Source organism: Pelophylax lessonae, assembly GCF_965119305.1.
Source record: "Pelophylax lessonae genome assembly, chromosome: 3".
In the NCBI taxonomy this organism is placed as follows: domain Eukaryota; kingdom Metazoa; phylum Chordata; class Amphibia; order Anura; family Ranidae; genus Pelophylax; species Pelophylax lessonae.
The window spans coordinates 430,130,659-430,144,879 of NC_138770.1; the positions used below are offsets into that span (position 1 = coordinate 430,130,659).

At 41.1% G+C, this 14,221-nt stretch overlaps 1 protein-coding gene across 1 annotated transcript in view; it reads left to right on the forward strand.

Moving 5' to 3' along the window:
* The window catches only part of ENPP1 (ectonucleotide pyrophosphatase/phosphodiesterase 1), a 194,996-nt gene that overhangs the window by 163,359 nt on the left and 17,416 nt on the right, over positions 1-14,221 (forward strand). The window contains exons 17-19 of the mRNA XM_082250115.1: positions 7,713-7,800; positions 7,894-8,066; positions 13,342-13,393. Coding sequence (XP_082106241.1) covers positions 7,713-7,800; positions 7,894-8,066; positions 13,342-13,393 — 313 coding nt within the window. The remainder of the gene's footprint in view (positions 1-7,712; positions 7,801-7,893; positions 8,067-13,341; positions 13,394-14,221) is intronic.

Sequence of the window (14,221 nt, forward strand, 5' to 3'; positions counted from 1 at the left end):
TCGTTCACAGACAAGTCAGTGCGTGTGACCGGCAGACTCGATGTCCGCCGATCACACTACGATCGCTCCTGTGAAGGGAGAAAGGCGGAGCGGCTTATGTAAACAAGCCGCCCGTCATTCTCCCTGTGTAAAAATGAAGATCAGACGGTTCTACTATGTAGAACCATTGATCTTTGTTTTTACACCAATAGCAATGTCCCTGCATAGTTAGAAGCACGCCCCTAGGACACACTTAACCCCTCCCTGTCCAATAAAGTTAACCCCTTCCCTGCCAGTGTCATTTTTGCAGTAACAGTGCATATATATAGCACTGATTACTGCAGTAATGTCACTGGTACCCCCAAAAGTGTCAAAAATGTCAGTTAAGGGTCCGATCTGTCCGCCGCAATGTCGCAGTACCGAAAAAAAATCGCAGATCGCCGCCATTACGCGTTAAAAAAAAACACCAGAAATGACAAAAATCTTTCCCTTTGTTAGTAAACGCGATAACTTTTGCGCAAACCAATCAAAATACGCTTTTTGCAATTTTTTTTACCAAACATATGTAGCATAAAACAAATTGGCCGAAAATGTTAAAAAATGTTGATTTTTACATTTTTTGGGGGGAATTTCATATAAAAAAATTTGAAAAATATTGTTATTTTTGCAAAATTGACGCTCTTTTTTTGTTTATAGCGCATGATCAAAAAATCGCACAGGTGATCAAATACCACCAAAAGAAAGCTCTGTTTGTGGGAAAAAAAGGACGTGAAATTCGTTTAGGTACAGCGTCGCACGACCGCGCAATTGTCCGTTAAAGTCACGCAGTAAAAAATCGCAAAAAACCCCCTGGTCTTTTAGCAGCCAAATCCTCCGGGGCTTAAGTGGTTAACCACTTTACCACCGGAGGATTTTGCTGTCTTACGTCCAGGCCACTTTTTGCGATTCGGCGCTGTGCGACTTTAACTGACAATTGCGTGGTCGTGCGATGCCGTACCCAAACAAAATTTACGTCCTTCTTTTCCCACAAACAGAGCTTTCTTTTGGTGGTATTTGATCACCTGTGCGATTTTTAATTTTTGTGCTATAAACAAAAAAAGAGCGTTTATTTTGAAAAAATAACAATATTTTTAACATTTTTTTTATATGAAATTCCCCCCCCAAAAAATGTAAAAATCAAAATTTTTTTAAATTTTTGGCCAATTTGTTTTCTGCTACATATTTTTGGTAAAAAAAAATCACAATAAGCGTATTTTGATTGGTTTGCGCAAAAGTTATTGCATTTACTAAGGGAAAGATTTCTGTCATTTTTGGTGTTTTTTTTTTAACGAGTAATGGCGGCGATCTGCGATTTTTTTTGCAGGACTGCGACATTGCGGCGGACAGATTGGACCCCTGACTGACATTTTTGACACTTTTGGGGGTACCAGGGACATTACTGCAGTAATCAGTGCTATAACTATGCACTGTTACTGTAAAAATGACACTGGCAGTGAAGGGGTTAATTTTATTGGAGAGGGAGGGGTTAATGTATGCCTGGTGCTTACTAATGTGTGGGGGGGGAGGTGACTGAGTGAGTCAGGGACAGATCGGATGTTCAGCTATGCTGAACACTGCGATCTGTCACTCCCTGTCACTTAGGAGATCCGCCTGCTCTGTTTACACAGGCGGGCGGATCTCCAAACTAGATTCCCCGACAATCGGGGAAGAGCAGCGGCGATCGCCGCCGCTCCTCCCCTGGCCCGACTCCCGCTGTGAATGAAAACAGCGGGAGCGCGCCTCCGGCGGCGCGCGAGCGCCGCCTACAGGGGGAGGAGTCCAGCGACGTAGGTCTACGTCGCTGGACGGAATCGTGCCACTTTGCCGCAGTACGGTCAACGTGACCGGTCGGCAAGTGGTTAAATGGTTATATAAAATGAAAGTTTTTAGTAACTGCAACAAAATAAACAAAATACAAACATATGCAATAGCATGCAGGTGTAAGATAGTTTTTAAATTATTTTGAAAAAAAAAAAAAATGTCTCTAGGAACTTACTCACTTAGAATTGGGATGAAGTTGAGTGGGACACTTTTTGTTGGCTATTGGTCAGAATTTATTTATACAATTTGTCATTATGTTAACCAGTTGTGGACCAGAAGGATTTGCCCCCCTAATGACCAGGCCATTTTTTTGTGATTCGGCACTGTGTTACTTTAATGGAAAATTGCGCGGTCGTGCAACACTGTACCAAATTAAAATTGATGTCCTTTCTTTCCCTACAAATAGAGCTTTCTTTTAGTGGTATTTGTTCACCTCTGCGATTTTTATTTTTTGCGCTATAAATAAAAAAATTTCGACAATTCTGAACAAAAAAAAAACGATTTTTCATATTCTGCTATATAACATTCCCAAAAAAAAATAATTTAAAAATCAAAATTTTTCAGCATTTTAGGCCAATTTGTATTCTGCTACATATTTTTGGTAATAAAAAAGTGTAATAGGCATATTTTGATTGGTTTGCGCAAAAGTTATCGCCTCTACAAACTTTATTTGTATATTTTTTACGAGTAATGGCGGCGATCTGCGATTTTAAGCGGGACTGCGACATTGTGGCAGACAGATCGGACTCCTAACTGACATTTCTGACACTTTTGGGGGGACCAGTGACATTACTACAGTAATCAGTGCTAAAAATATGCAATGTTACTGTAGTAATGACACTGGCAGGGAAGGGGTTAACCTAGCGGTGATCAAAAGGGTTAATTGTGAGCAATGGGGAGTGTTTTTAACTGTATGGGGGGCTTGTGAAATGACCACGGAGACCTGTGATCCTATATAGAAGGATTACAGGCGCTCTGTGATCATTGCTGTTTACAACAGCTGACCGCCATTCTCTCTCAGTAGGGAGCGATTGCTGGTGCCCGGCCACAATCACGGCCGCCGGTCCCATGGGTCGGCATCCCCGCTGCCTAGTGGGGGTGGGAGCGCGCCGGGTGCGGCATGCGATAGCCCCCAGCACCACGCATGTGACTGACGTAGGGCTACGTAGTTTCGTGCAGCCGAGCCAGCCTGCCGCAGTAAATCAGCGGTGGGCGGTCGGCAAGTGGTTAAATTATTTGTAAATCCAAGTATTAAAAACTCATATATGCTTTAACAAGTTAATGCAATTTCAAAACTCGTTTTCCGTCTTTTGAAATTTGCAGCTTTCATTAAAAAATATTTGTTGATACGGTCATGAAGGTACAGGCTCAGTTGCTTCCTGTGGAGACAAGTGGCTGTGCTGTCTCACATAGCACAGGCATTGTCCATTGTTGAAATCAGGAAGCTGATCCAGTGCAATGATATGCAGCTAATGCTAGAGATACTGCATACAGACAAGATGTAAGTGAAAGTGGCTAGAGGAGATCAGTAGCACTAAGATAAAAAAAAGTACAAAAACAGTATTTTATGAAAAAAAATAAATAAATACAATTGGATAGTATACAATTTGCTTTAGTAAATTAAATGTCATATAGTTAAGGTTTACTTGAAGCATAGCTATCACCTACAGTAATTTATACTGCAGTTCATTGTTAAAGCTGAGCTCCACCCAAAAGGGGAAGTTCTGCTTGTTTGCTTCCTCCTCCCCACATTTGGCACCTTTTGGGGGGGAACAGGTACCTAGTTTTGACAAGTAGCTCTTCCCACTTCCTGGGATGATCGTCGCCAGGCCATCTCTGTCATGTCCATACCTGTGTGTGTCCTAGAAGACGGTGGGACCATTCAGGAATCGTAGCGCGACTCACGTATGCACAGCAGGAAACCAGCTGTTACACGTGAAGGCTTCACTGCCAGTTTCCCTTACATGCAATGCCGGCACCTGCATCCGAAGCCGATGGACGAATAGGCTTGGGGTGCCGACATCGTGGGATCCCTGGACAGGTAAGTGTCCTTATAGTAAAATTTAGCAACTACAGTATTTGTAGCTGCTGACTTTTAATTTTTTTTTTCCCCCCAGACTGGAACTCCGCCTTAACTTTTAAATTCATCCAACTATAATATGAATGAAAATACAGTATATGGTAGATAAACTATTCTCGCCCAATAGGTAACCTTTATTGGGTTTTAAATGTAACAACCAACTTCATGAAAACCTTACATTTAAATGACATATAACAGCTTTGTAAAATACTGAAAGTTTCCAGAACCCTTTTTGGTATCTCGGTATAATAAATAAAAAGTGGCCTAATTTGTGCCAGTAAGCACATATTACTGTGCATCCGGAAAGTATTCACAGCTCTTTACTTTTTCCACATGTTACAGCCTTTTTCCAAAATAGATTAAATTCATTATATCCCTCAAAATTCTACAAACAATACCCCATAATGACAACGTGAAAGAAGTTTGTTTGAAATATTTTCAAATTTATAAAAAACTAAAAAACTAAAGTAATCCCATGTACATAAGTATTCAAAGGCTTTGTTCAATACTTTGTTGAAGCACCTTTATAACCAAATACAGCCTCAAGTCTTTTTGAGTATGATGCTACAAGCTTGGCACACCTATTTTTGGGCAGATTCTCCCATACTTATTTGCAGAACCTCTCAAGCTCCATCAGGTTGGATGGGGAGCATCAGCACACATCCATTTTCAGATCTCTCCAGAGATGTTCAATTGGGTTCAAGTCCGGGCTCTGGCTGGACCACCCAAGGACATTCACAGGATGATCAGTGGAAACAGGATGCACCTGAGCTCAATTTTGAATGTCATGGCAAAGGCTGTGAATACTTATATACATGTGATTTTTTTGTTTTTTATTTTTAATACATTTTCAAAGATTTCAAACAAACTTCTTTCATGTTGTCATTATGGAGTATTGTTTGTAGAATTTTGAGGAAAATAATGAATTTGTCAGGTCACCTGTGGGCAGGTGACAACTGTACCCTGTTGTAGGCAGGGGTGCACCGCAAGGTAGTGAACCCAATAGCAGACTCCTGCGGATGGACAGAAACGTGAGTCCAAGATTCCCCAGGACGCGGAGTCTAAGACCCAGCAGGTGTTCACTAGAGCCTCTACTGGTGAGGATGGACTTGGTAGAGACTGAAGAAAAGGAAGCCGCTCAGGTGTATTAGCCCAACCTGGTGCTGGTTAGATCCGCCATCCGGAAATGTGCAATAGAAAGTGTGGAACCGCACACACGATAGATGAAAGCAAATGTTATTCTTTATTCCTCAAAATTCGTAAACAGACAGACAGTGTAAGGAACAGACAAGTCCAAGGGTTGACGCGTTTCACGGCACGAACAGCCGCTTACTCATAACCAAGTTATGAGTAAGCGGCTGTTCGTGCCGAGGATGGACTTGGCTTCAGCTGGGCTCAGGTCGTGGCCCCTGGGGTCCCCCGGGTCATGCTCCGTAGGGAGAGAGGGGAAGCAGCCACTCAGGACACACGGAATGGTGATGGGTAAGCTGAGGTCGGGGTAACAGACGAGGGTAACCAAGGGACAGGCCAAAGATCAGGGTCACAGGCAAACAGGAGTAGTCAGAGACAAGCCAAAGTCAGTACACAGAAAGGTAGATCAAGCACACGGCAGACAGGAACACAACTAACAAACAAAGCAGACCTGCAGTGCGCTGGTTAATATAGACTTCCTGGAATGGCCTGGGGTGGGGCCAAACAGGGAAGAGAGATGATAAAAGCAGCCAGAAGCAAGAGTCTGGCCTCTAATGCAGACATGAGGAAAAGGTAAGCTACCAGACACTATTGCATGTCCATGACAGAATTTAAACCATTTTGGAATAAGACTTTAACATAACAAAATGTGGAAAAAGTGAAGTGCTGTGAATACTTTTTGGATGCACTGTATATATGGCAAGTGTGATGTGCATAGATATTGGAGCATCCATAGCTTCTCAAACCTGCTGTTTGCTATGTATTTGTCAGTTCACATGTGTTAAATATGGACTATTTTATGTAGTCATGTTTGTTCTTCAGATAATTTATTCTGTGGAACATTTTTCAACATTTACAGCTTTAGAGGAGGCATTTGTATTCTAGCCCATCGAAAAAGTAATTTCCATTAGGAATAGGAGTTGAGGAGGGAAAAAGCTGTAATAAAGGCAGAGTCTACTCCAGCACTAAAATATTATTCTAAAACTTTTTTTTACTTACCGTAACTACTTCTGGACAGGAAGGATTTACCCCCTTAATGACCAGGCCATTTTTTGCGATAAGGCACTGTGTTACCTTAATTGACAATTGCGGGGTCGTGTGATGCTGTACCCAAAGAAATGTATGTCCTTTTTTTCCCCACAAATAGAGCTCTCTTTTGGTGGTATTTTGATCACCTCTGCGAATTTTATTTTTTTGCGCTATAAACAAAAGAGTGACAATTATGAAAACAAAAAAAAAAACAATATTTTTAACTTTCTGCTATTTTTTCATGATTTAAGGCCAATTTGTATTCTGCTATATATTTTTGGTAAAAAAAAATCCCAATATGTGGATATTGATTGGTTTGCGCAAAAGTTATTGTGTCTACAAACTAAGGGAAAGATTAAGGTCATTTTTATTTTTTTATTTTTTTTACTAGTAATGGCAGCGATCAGCGATTTTTAGAGGGGACATTTCTGGGGGGACCAGTGACATTGCTACAGTGATTAGTTCTAAAAATATGCACGGTTACTGAACTAATGACACTGGCAGGGAAGGGGATAACACCAGGGGTGATCAAAGGGTTAAATGTGTCCCTAGGGGGTGCTTTCTAACTGTGGTCGGGATGGGCTTGCTGCATGAACACAGAGACTTGTGTTCCTAAATAAGAGGAACACAGGATCCCTAAATAAGAGGAACACAGGATCCCTAAATAAGAGGAACACAGGATCCTTGTGTTCATAACTGACAGAACAGCGGTCTGCTGTGTTTACAATGGCAGACTGCCGTTCTGTCTCCACGGTGAGCGATCACGGGTGCCCAGCGGCAATCACGGCCGCCAGACACGCTGATTGGCTCCCCCCTGTGGCCAATGGGTGCACGCAAAGGTACACCGTTTCGCGGGACAGAGCAGACCTGCCGCAGTAAAACTGCGGCTGCTGGTCGGCAAGTGGTTAATAATAACAGTGAATTTATTGTGATTTTGTGACATGAATGACCCAATGTAATAGGTAAAGACATAGTGCTGAAAACTAACTTTGCTGTATAACAACAGTATAAATGCTACTTTTAGATCAGGGCACTTATCACCATATAAATTAATAGCATGAAATTCAACTATATTAATCACTAGATGGTGAACAGTAAATTTCTCCAAGGTTAATAATACGAAACACGAATCAGATTGTCTTTCGGGTTGTCTGTTAACGGAAGTGGCTTAGACAGGGTGAAAAAAATGTTGGTACAATGAGGACCAACATAGACACCGCCTATCCACTCACATTGATGGGCTCCTTCAGCATGCACTATAGGTTGGAGCTGGTGCTCCTGTCAAGGCTGCAGAACTATTGTGCATATATGTGAGGCTCTGTTGTTTTACAAGTAATCCACATTTTAATGATTAATCACATCAATGGGTGTAATTCATTGTAAAGGTCATAAATGAATGTGCCACTGAAAGATTTAGATAATGGCTGCTGTGATAGAAACAAAAGGTGCTGACCCATGAGTTGACTTTTTAAGAAAAATACCAGCTATGCTAATCTATTGTACCTGTGATGTTTTTTTAGTTACACATTGCATGATGATAATAATAATCGTGATAACTCTGCTTTCATCTTAGGCTCTCTTTATTGCTTATGGTCCCAAGTTCAAGTATAACACAGAAGTTCAGCCGTTTGAGAATATAGAAATCTATAATTTGATGTGCGGTAAGTGTTTTTTTATTTTTATTTTATATATTCTGGACTGCAATTTTGTGTGCAGGCATGTATTTTTTCTAATATCTCTTCTATATTACCTAGATTTGTTAGAAATTGAGCCTGCAGCCAATAATGGAAGCCATGGCAGTCTTAACCATTTACTAAAAAAGCCGGTATATGAACCTTCCTTGCCAAAAGAACTGTCAGAACCCTTTCAGTGCTCAGTAAATCACAGTGCCTTGGGGAACGCTTTTGGATGCTCCTGTAATTTACCCGTAAGTACATGAAAATGCTGTTTTGCCACATATGGGAGGTGTATTACCACAGTGACTCCACTAGATTATGAGCATTATGAGCCATGTTCAAGTTTTTAAGTATCATTTGGAAGATGCTGAGGAATATCAATAGACCTTTATACAGCGACAAGAATGATTATCCAGAAAAGGTAATTCACGAGGTTTTGAAATATGTGCTGCCATGGCACAAATAATGACACAAATATTAATTTTCACAAAGTCTGCTGCCTCCGTTTTTATGATGGCAATTTGCATACAGTAAACTCCAGCATGTTATGAAGAGTGATCAGATGAATTGCAATTCATTGCAAAGTCCCTCTTTGCCATGAAAATAAACCTAATCCCATAAAAAAAAAAAAAAAAAACATTTCCATTGCATTTGTAAAGAAGGCTTCAGGGCGCCCAAGAAATTCCAGCAAGTGCCAGGATCATCTCCTACAGTTCATTCAGCTGTGGGATCAGGACAACACCAGTGCAGAGCTTGTTTAGGAATAACAGCAGGCAGGTGTGAGTGTATCTGCATGCATAGTGAGGCAAAGACATTTGGATGATGGCCTGGTGTCAAGAAGGGCAGCAAAGAAGCCACTTCTCTCCAGAAAAACATCAGGGAGAGACTAATGTTCTCAAAAGGTACATGGATTGCACTGCTAAAGACTGGGGTAAAGTAATTTTCTCTGATGAACCCCCTTTGTCAATGTTTCGGGCATCCAGAAAAAACCTTGTGCAGAGAAGAAAAGGTGAGGGCTACCATCAGTCCTGTGTCATGCCAACACTAAGGCATCCTGAGACCATTCATGTGTAAAGTTGCCTCTCATTCAAGGGAGTTGGTTCACTCACAATTTTGCCTAAGAAAACAGCCAATAATAAAGAATGGTACAAAAACATCCTCTGAGAGCAACTTCTCCCAACCATCCAAGAACAGTTTGGTAATGAACAATGCTTTTCCTAGCATGATGGAGCACTTTGTCATAAGGCAAAAGTGATAACTAGGTGGCTTGGGGAGCAAAACATCGAAATTTTGGGTCCAGGTAACTCACCAGACCTTAATTGAATTGAGAACTTGTGGTCAATCCTCAAGAGACGTGTAAAAAAAAAAAAAAAGACACAAATTCTGACAAACTTCAGGCATTGATTATGCATGAATGGGCTGCCATCGATCAGGATGTGGCACAGAATTTGATTGACAGCATGCCAGGGCGAATTGCAGAGTTTTTGAAAAAGACGACTCAACACTGCAAATATTGACTCTTTGCATAAACCTAATGTAATTTCAATAAGACTTTGACACTTCTGAGATGCTTGTAATTATACTTCAGTATACCATAATAACATCTGACAAAAAGATCTAAAAACACTGAAGCAGCAGACTTTGTGAAAATTAATATTTGTGTCATTCTCAAAACATTTAGCCTCGGCTGTATATAGGAGAAATAGTAAATAGTAAATAGATTTGCTTTTGGCCCCGCTCACATAGCAGCGACGCTACTTCCCAGGGCGACCTCCGAGGTCGCGGCGTGCTGCTCGCCCCGCGACCTTGGAGCGGCCGGCACAGACTTCATAACATTGAAGTCTATGACGGTCGCTCCAGGTCGCCCCAAAGAAGCTCCGGACCCTTTTTCTAAGTCGAAGCGACTTGTGTCGCTCCTATTAGAACGGGTCCGCAGCTTCCCTATGGAAGGCGACCTACGGCGACCTGTGAGGTGACCAGGTCGCCTCACAGGTCGCCCCAGTGTGAACGGGGACTTATGGTAACACTGCTATAAATATAAGTACAACATCAAACATTTTTTATTGGTGTTGGAAATACGAGTCAATTCGCCATTATAATTTACAACACATTATTATTTAGTGCTTCAAATTATGTAAATATCATTTAACAGACCCTTTACACCAAAGAAGACTCTGGGCATTTGTATTTCTATGATACCCACCATGTGTTTAGCTCTTTCTGAACTCCTGACTTCCTTTACATCATGCTGTGTCAAGTTGTTTTTACTTTGACTTGCTTGGTGAGAAAAGCAGTTCTGATACCAACAAATGACCATGTACACAAGCCTCTTATGCCCCGTACACACGTGCAGATTATCTGAAGACTTTTGTCTGCAGACTTACCTTTTCTATGTAGTGCAAGGGCCTGCCAGATTGCATACAAATTGAAAGTGTTTAGGTTTGACCTCATATTATATGGTTTTGGTAAGTCTGCAGACAAAAGTCTTCAGATAATCTGCACGTGTGTACGGGGCATTAGCCTGGCCATATTATGCTGTTTGTGGATGAGGGCAAGCACTATTTGCTCTGGTTGCTCCCGCCATTACACCTCTGCCCTGTGATTACACCTCTGCCCAGAGCAACCTTTAGAGATTTTGGGGCCCCTTACACAGCATTAGGCCTGGGCCCCCCAGGGCCGTCCAACAGAATCCACACACTGGCCATCCCACTGAGTCTGCACTGTAATTCCATCATCCTCTTCCTTCTCCATAATGTATCACCATCCCCGCCCAGAATTATACATCCCTCGCCACAATGTATCCCCATCCCCGCCCAGAATTATCCATCCCTCCTCTCTACAATGTATCCCCATTCCTGCCCAGAAGCATCCATCCCTCCTCTCTACAATGTATCCCCATCCCCGCCCAGAATCATCCATCCCTCTTCTGGAGGGATGGATGATTCTGGGCTGGGGATGGGGATATATTGTGGTAAGGGATGCAAGATTCTGGGCAGGGATGGGGATATATTGTTGAGCGGCTTTGACAGCGGCTCATGTGTTGTGTTATTCTCTTTTGCGGTCGCCACCCGGGCCAGCAGTTGCCTGCAGTGCTAAGTGGGAAGTACTAACAGTGTAATTTCATATGCTGCTCTAGGGGTTGCAGGCCAGCTCTGCCCCTTGAGATGCTCAGGCCCCTTACAAGTGTATTGCCTGTACCCCCCTGATGGCGGCCCTGCCTCTGCCCATTGATTGACAAAAGGGAGTCTGCGCAGTAATATGGGTAGCACCTAATCTCAGGTGTGGTTATGAGTAAGCGATCTCCAGTATTGTGAAACACGTCAACCTTTACATGTCCCTGTGATGTACTGTCTACATTTTACTTGTGGCGAGGAATAAATACTTTGACGTTTTCATCAAGAACCTTAGTGCGGTCATTTTTCTTTTGACTGTGAAGTTTTTTGGATGGCGGATCCGACTCGCATCAGGAAATTTTGTCTCACCTGAGCAGCTTTTCTTTGCTAGAATCTGTTTAACACCCAATCTCTGTCCACAAGATAATGCTTATGTCCACCCACATGGGTAGTCAGCTACACAAGGTATTGTAAAAAAGAAACTGTAGTTTCATCACAAGGCTTGCTTGCTTGTAACATTTCCACAGGATTTTAGAGCTTATCTGTAACCAAATAAATCACATAAGGTTACTAGACTAAAAAACTTCATGTCAAATAATTTATTTCCACATGTTTCCACATGTTTTAGTACCCGATGCCAAGAAGCTAATTTGTTACCAATTTAGGAGTTATTAATTAAAGCCTAGTATACACTGCTGGTATTTTTTGGTTAACTCAACAGGCTGAACAAAAAAAACTGACAGTTTAGGTTGGAGCTACTGTACTAACAATGTAAGTAGAGCAATCTCCCTTGCTGTTCTATTGTGTTCTAACAGGGGGACCCCCCCGCCAGAACACTCTGGTCAATGGCTAAGAGCGCTGATCAGGAGCCGGTTAGAAGACCTTTTTCAATCATGCCCCTTCGACAGTAGACACTGCAGTACACACGGACCGAATGTCAGCTGGATTCTATTAAACCACCAGATGCCGCCCAAAATTCGCCCCTTGTGTTTTAGGGATGAAGGAAGGATCAAATTATACTAACACTGGTGTCATCAGAAATTGGGACTTCATACCCAGAACTGCCACAGAGAAGTTACAAGTCTACAGATCTCTAGTCCAAGGCCACATTCTGAAAAGCATTTTCATGTTCTGAATTACCCTTAAAATATGTAAAAGATCTGATTTTTGTTAGTAAAATAGTATTTAGTATAAAAACATTTAAATGTTACCATTTTTTTTTTTTTTTACACACTGCAGCCCTTTTCAGGGTGTTTTAGCTCTTAGGTTCCGTTTACAACTGAGTGATATTCTGCGTGAAGCTTGTAGACCTTGTTCAAATCTGAGCAATGTTTAAGTAACAATGGTCTTTTAGGCAGATTGGAGGCAGATTGGCCCCATAGAATGGAAACGCCTGAAAATACTCAACATATGCCTCTTACAAGCGTTTCACAGGCGCTTTTTTTTGCATGTTTTCTGGAAAAAAAAAAACAGCTCTCCATTCCTAATCTGCTTCCTCTCAGGGCCTTCTATTGGCTAAAAAAACACCTGAAACTTGAATTTATTGTACATGTAAAATGCTTGTAATACGCTTGCAAAACTTTCAAAACAAAATGCTTACAAATCGCTCTGCTCAGGTGTGAACGGGCTCTAAGGAGAACTAAAGCCATTTCAGATAAAGTAAGAGAGGGGCATAACAACTTTTTCATCTTTCCCTTCACCTTCTGTCTTATAGCCGCAACAGCAAAAAATGAAATCCCTCCAAAGTGTTGTTGCCAGAACTAGTGTCCCCCCTTGGAAGATCTCCCCTCTATTTCTGTTCTTTTATTTTCCCTCTCAGTGATCATGGTCACCAGGAGATGGAAACACAGACTGCAATAATTTCTAGAAAAGCTGATCTAATCTCTCTGTATTCTATGTATTCTGTGCCTTTAGTTATACTAAAGTGGAAATTTAAAACTTAAAAACAAAGTTGTGAAAAGAAAGGTGTTGATAATGTAGAAGAGACATACAATGTCTGTTTTACCTGCTTGTTCAAACTGTACACTAAGCTGAATATGTGTAACTTGGTGTGCAATTTTGGCATCAGACAAAATGAATAAATGAGTGACATCATGATAACCTGACCAATCAAAACAGCTGATCATCATCCAGAAAAAGGCCAGCCGAAGATGTTAGCCACCAGGGAGAGATCCATGGAATGCCACAGCACTGGAGTGAAGGTGAGTATAGCCCCAGTTTAAAGTGTATGGAAACCCAAAATCTATTTATTATTTTTGAATCACGTCTCACTGTATACAGTTTTCTTGAACAAATCATTATTTTTGTGAATCTATTGCAAAGTTTTTTTACCTTATTGTCTTGTTGGTAACAGCTCTTCCAGCACTTACAGGAAAATAACTATTAAATGACTTGTCTATTTATTTTCTCGCAGAGTCTTACAGAAGCAGAATTTAAGGCACACTTAATTCTTACTCCAGAGCAAGGTAATTTTAAATATTTAATCTTTTAGTATCTTATGATAAAGGTATGGTCAGACCACAGAGTTTTAAAGTTTAAAATGAAACTATATTGGCTACTCTCTGGAAAGTCATAACTCACTGATTATGAAAGTTATGGTTATATGTAAAAAGATAGGACATAAAAGGTAAATAGTTATCACTATGACAATGCTAAAGTGTATCTTTATCCAAAAACGTTGAATGTAGTTTTGGATAGAGTAAGGAACAGTTAAAACGTCTAATTTTCTTCTGTCTATTATTGAGGAGATATTCCTTTAAATGTGTTATAGAAGCATCAGGAAGTGACAGGAAATTGCTCCAAAGTGAGAAGAATTCCCATTAGGATAGTTGTTACTTGCTCTCATTGGAAAGTTTCCACTTACCTCCAATTCTAGTGGCATCGGTTCCTTTTAAAATGTCCTATCACTCTCTGTCCTGGTGACACTAGTAAATAGGACAAATAAAGAAGATGAACCACAGACAGCAATAAAAACCCGAAGGGGGTTCTAATAATGATCACTATATTTTAAATTAAAAAAAAAAAAAATAATGTGTTCCTCATTACAGTTAAAAACAAGAAAAAGGCAAGAAAGTCTGTCCCTCCACAAGAAGACATTCCTTATCTAGGTTTAATGATGACCAGTATCATCTAACTCACTTTCCATGGGCCCAGGCTGTCATGGACAGACTCCCTAGAGTTGCACCATTATGCTTGCCTTGATTCACAGTACTGCTGCACTGAACATCACTCAGGATCATTACATAAGTGCTGTTCTGTGCAGCAGTAAGGACTGCCCACCACCGCTATCAAAG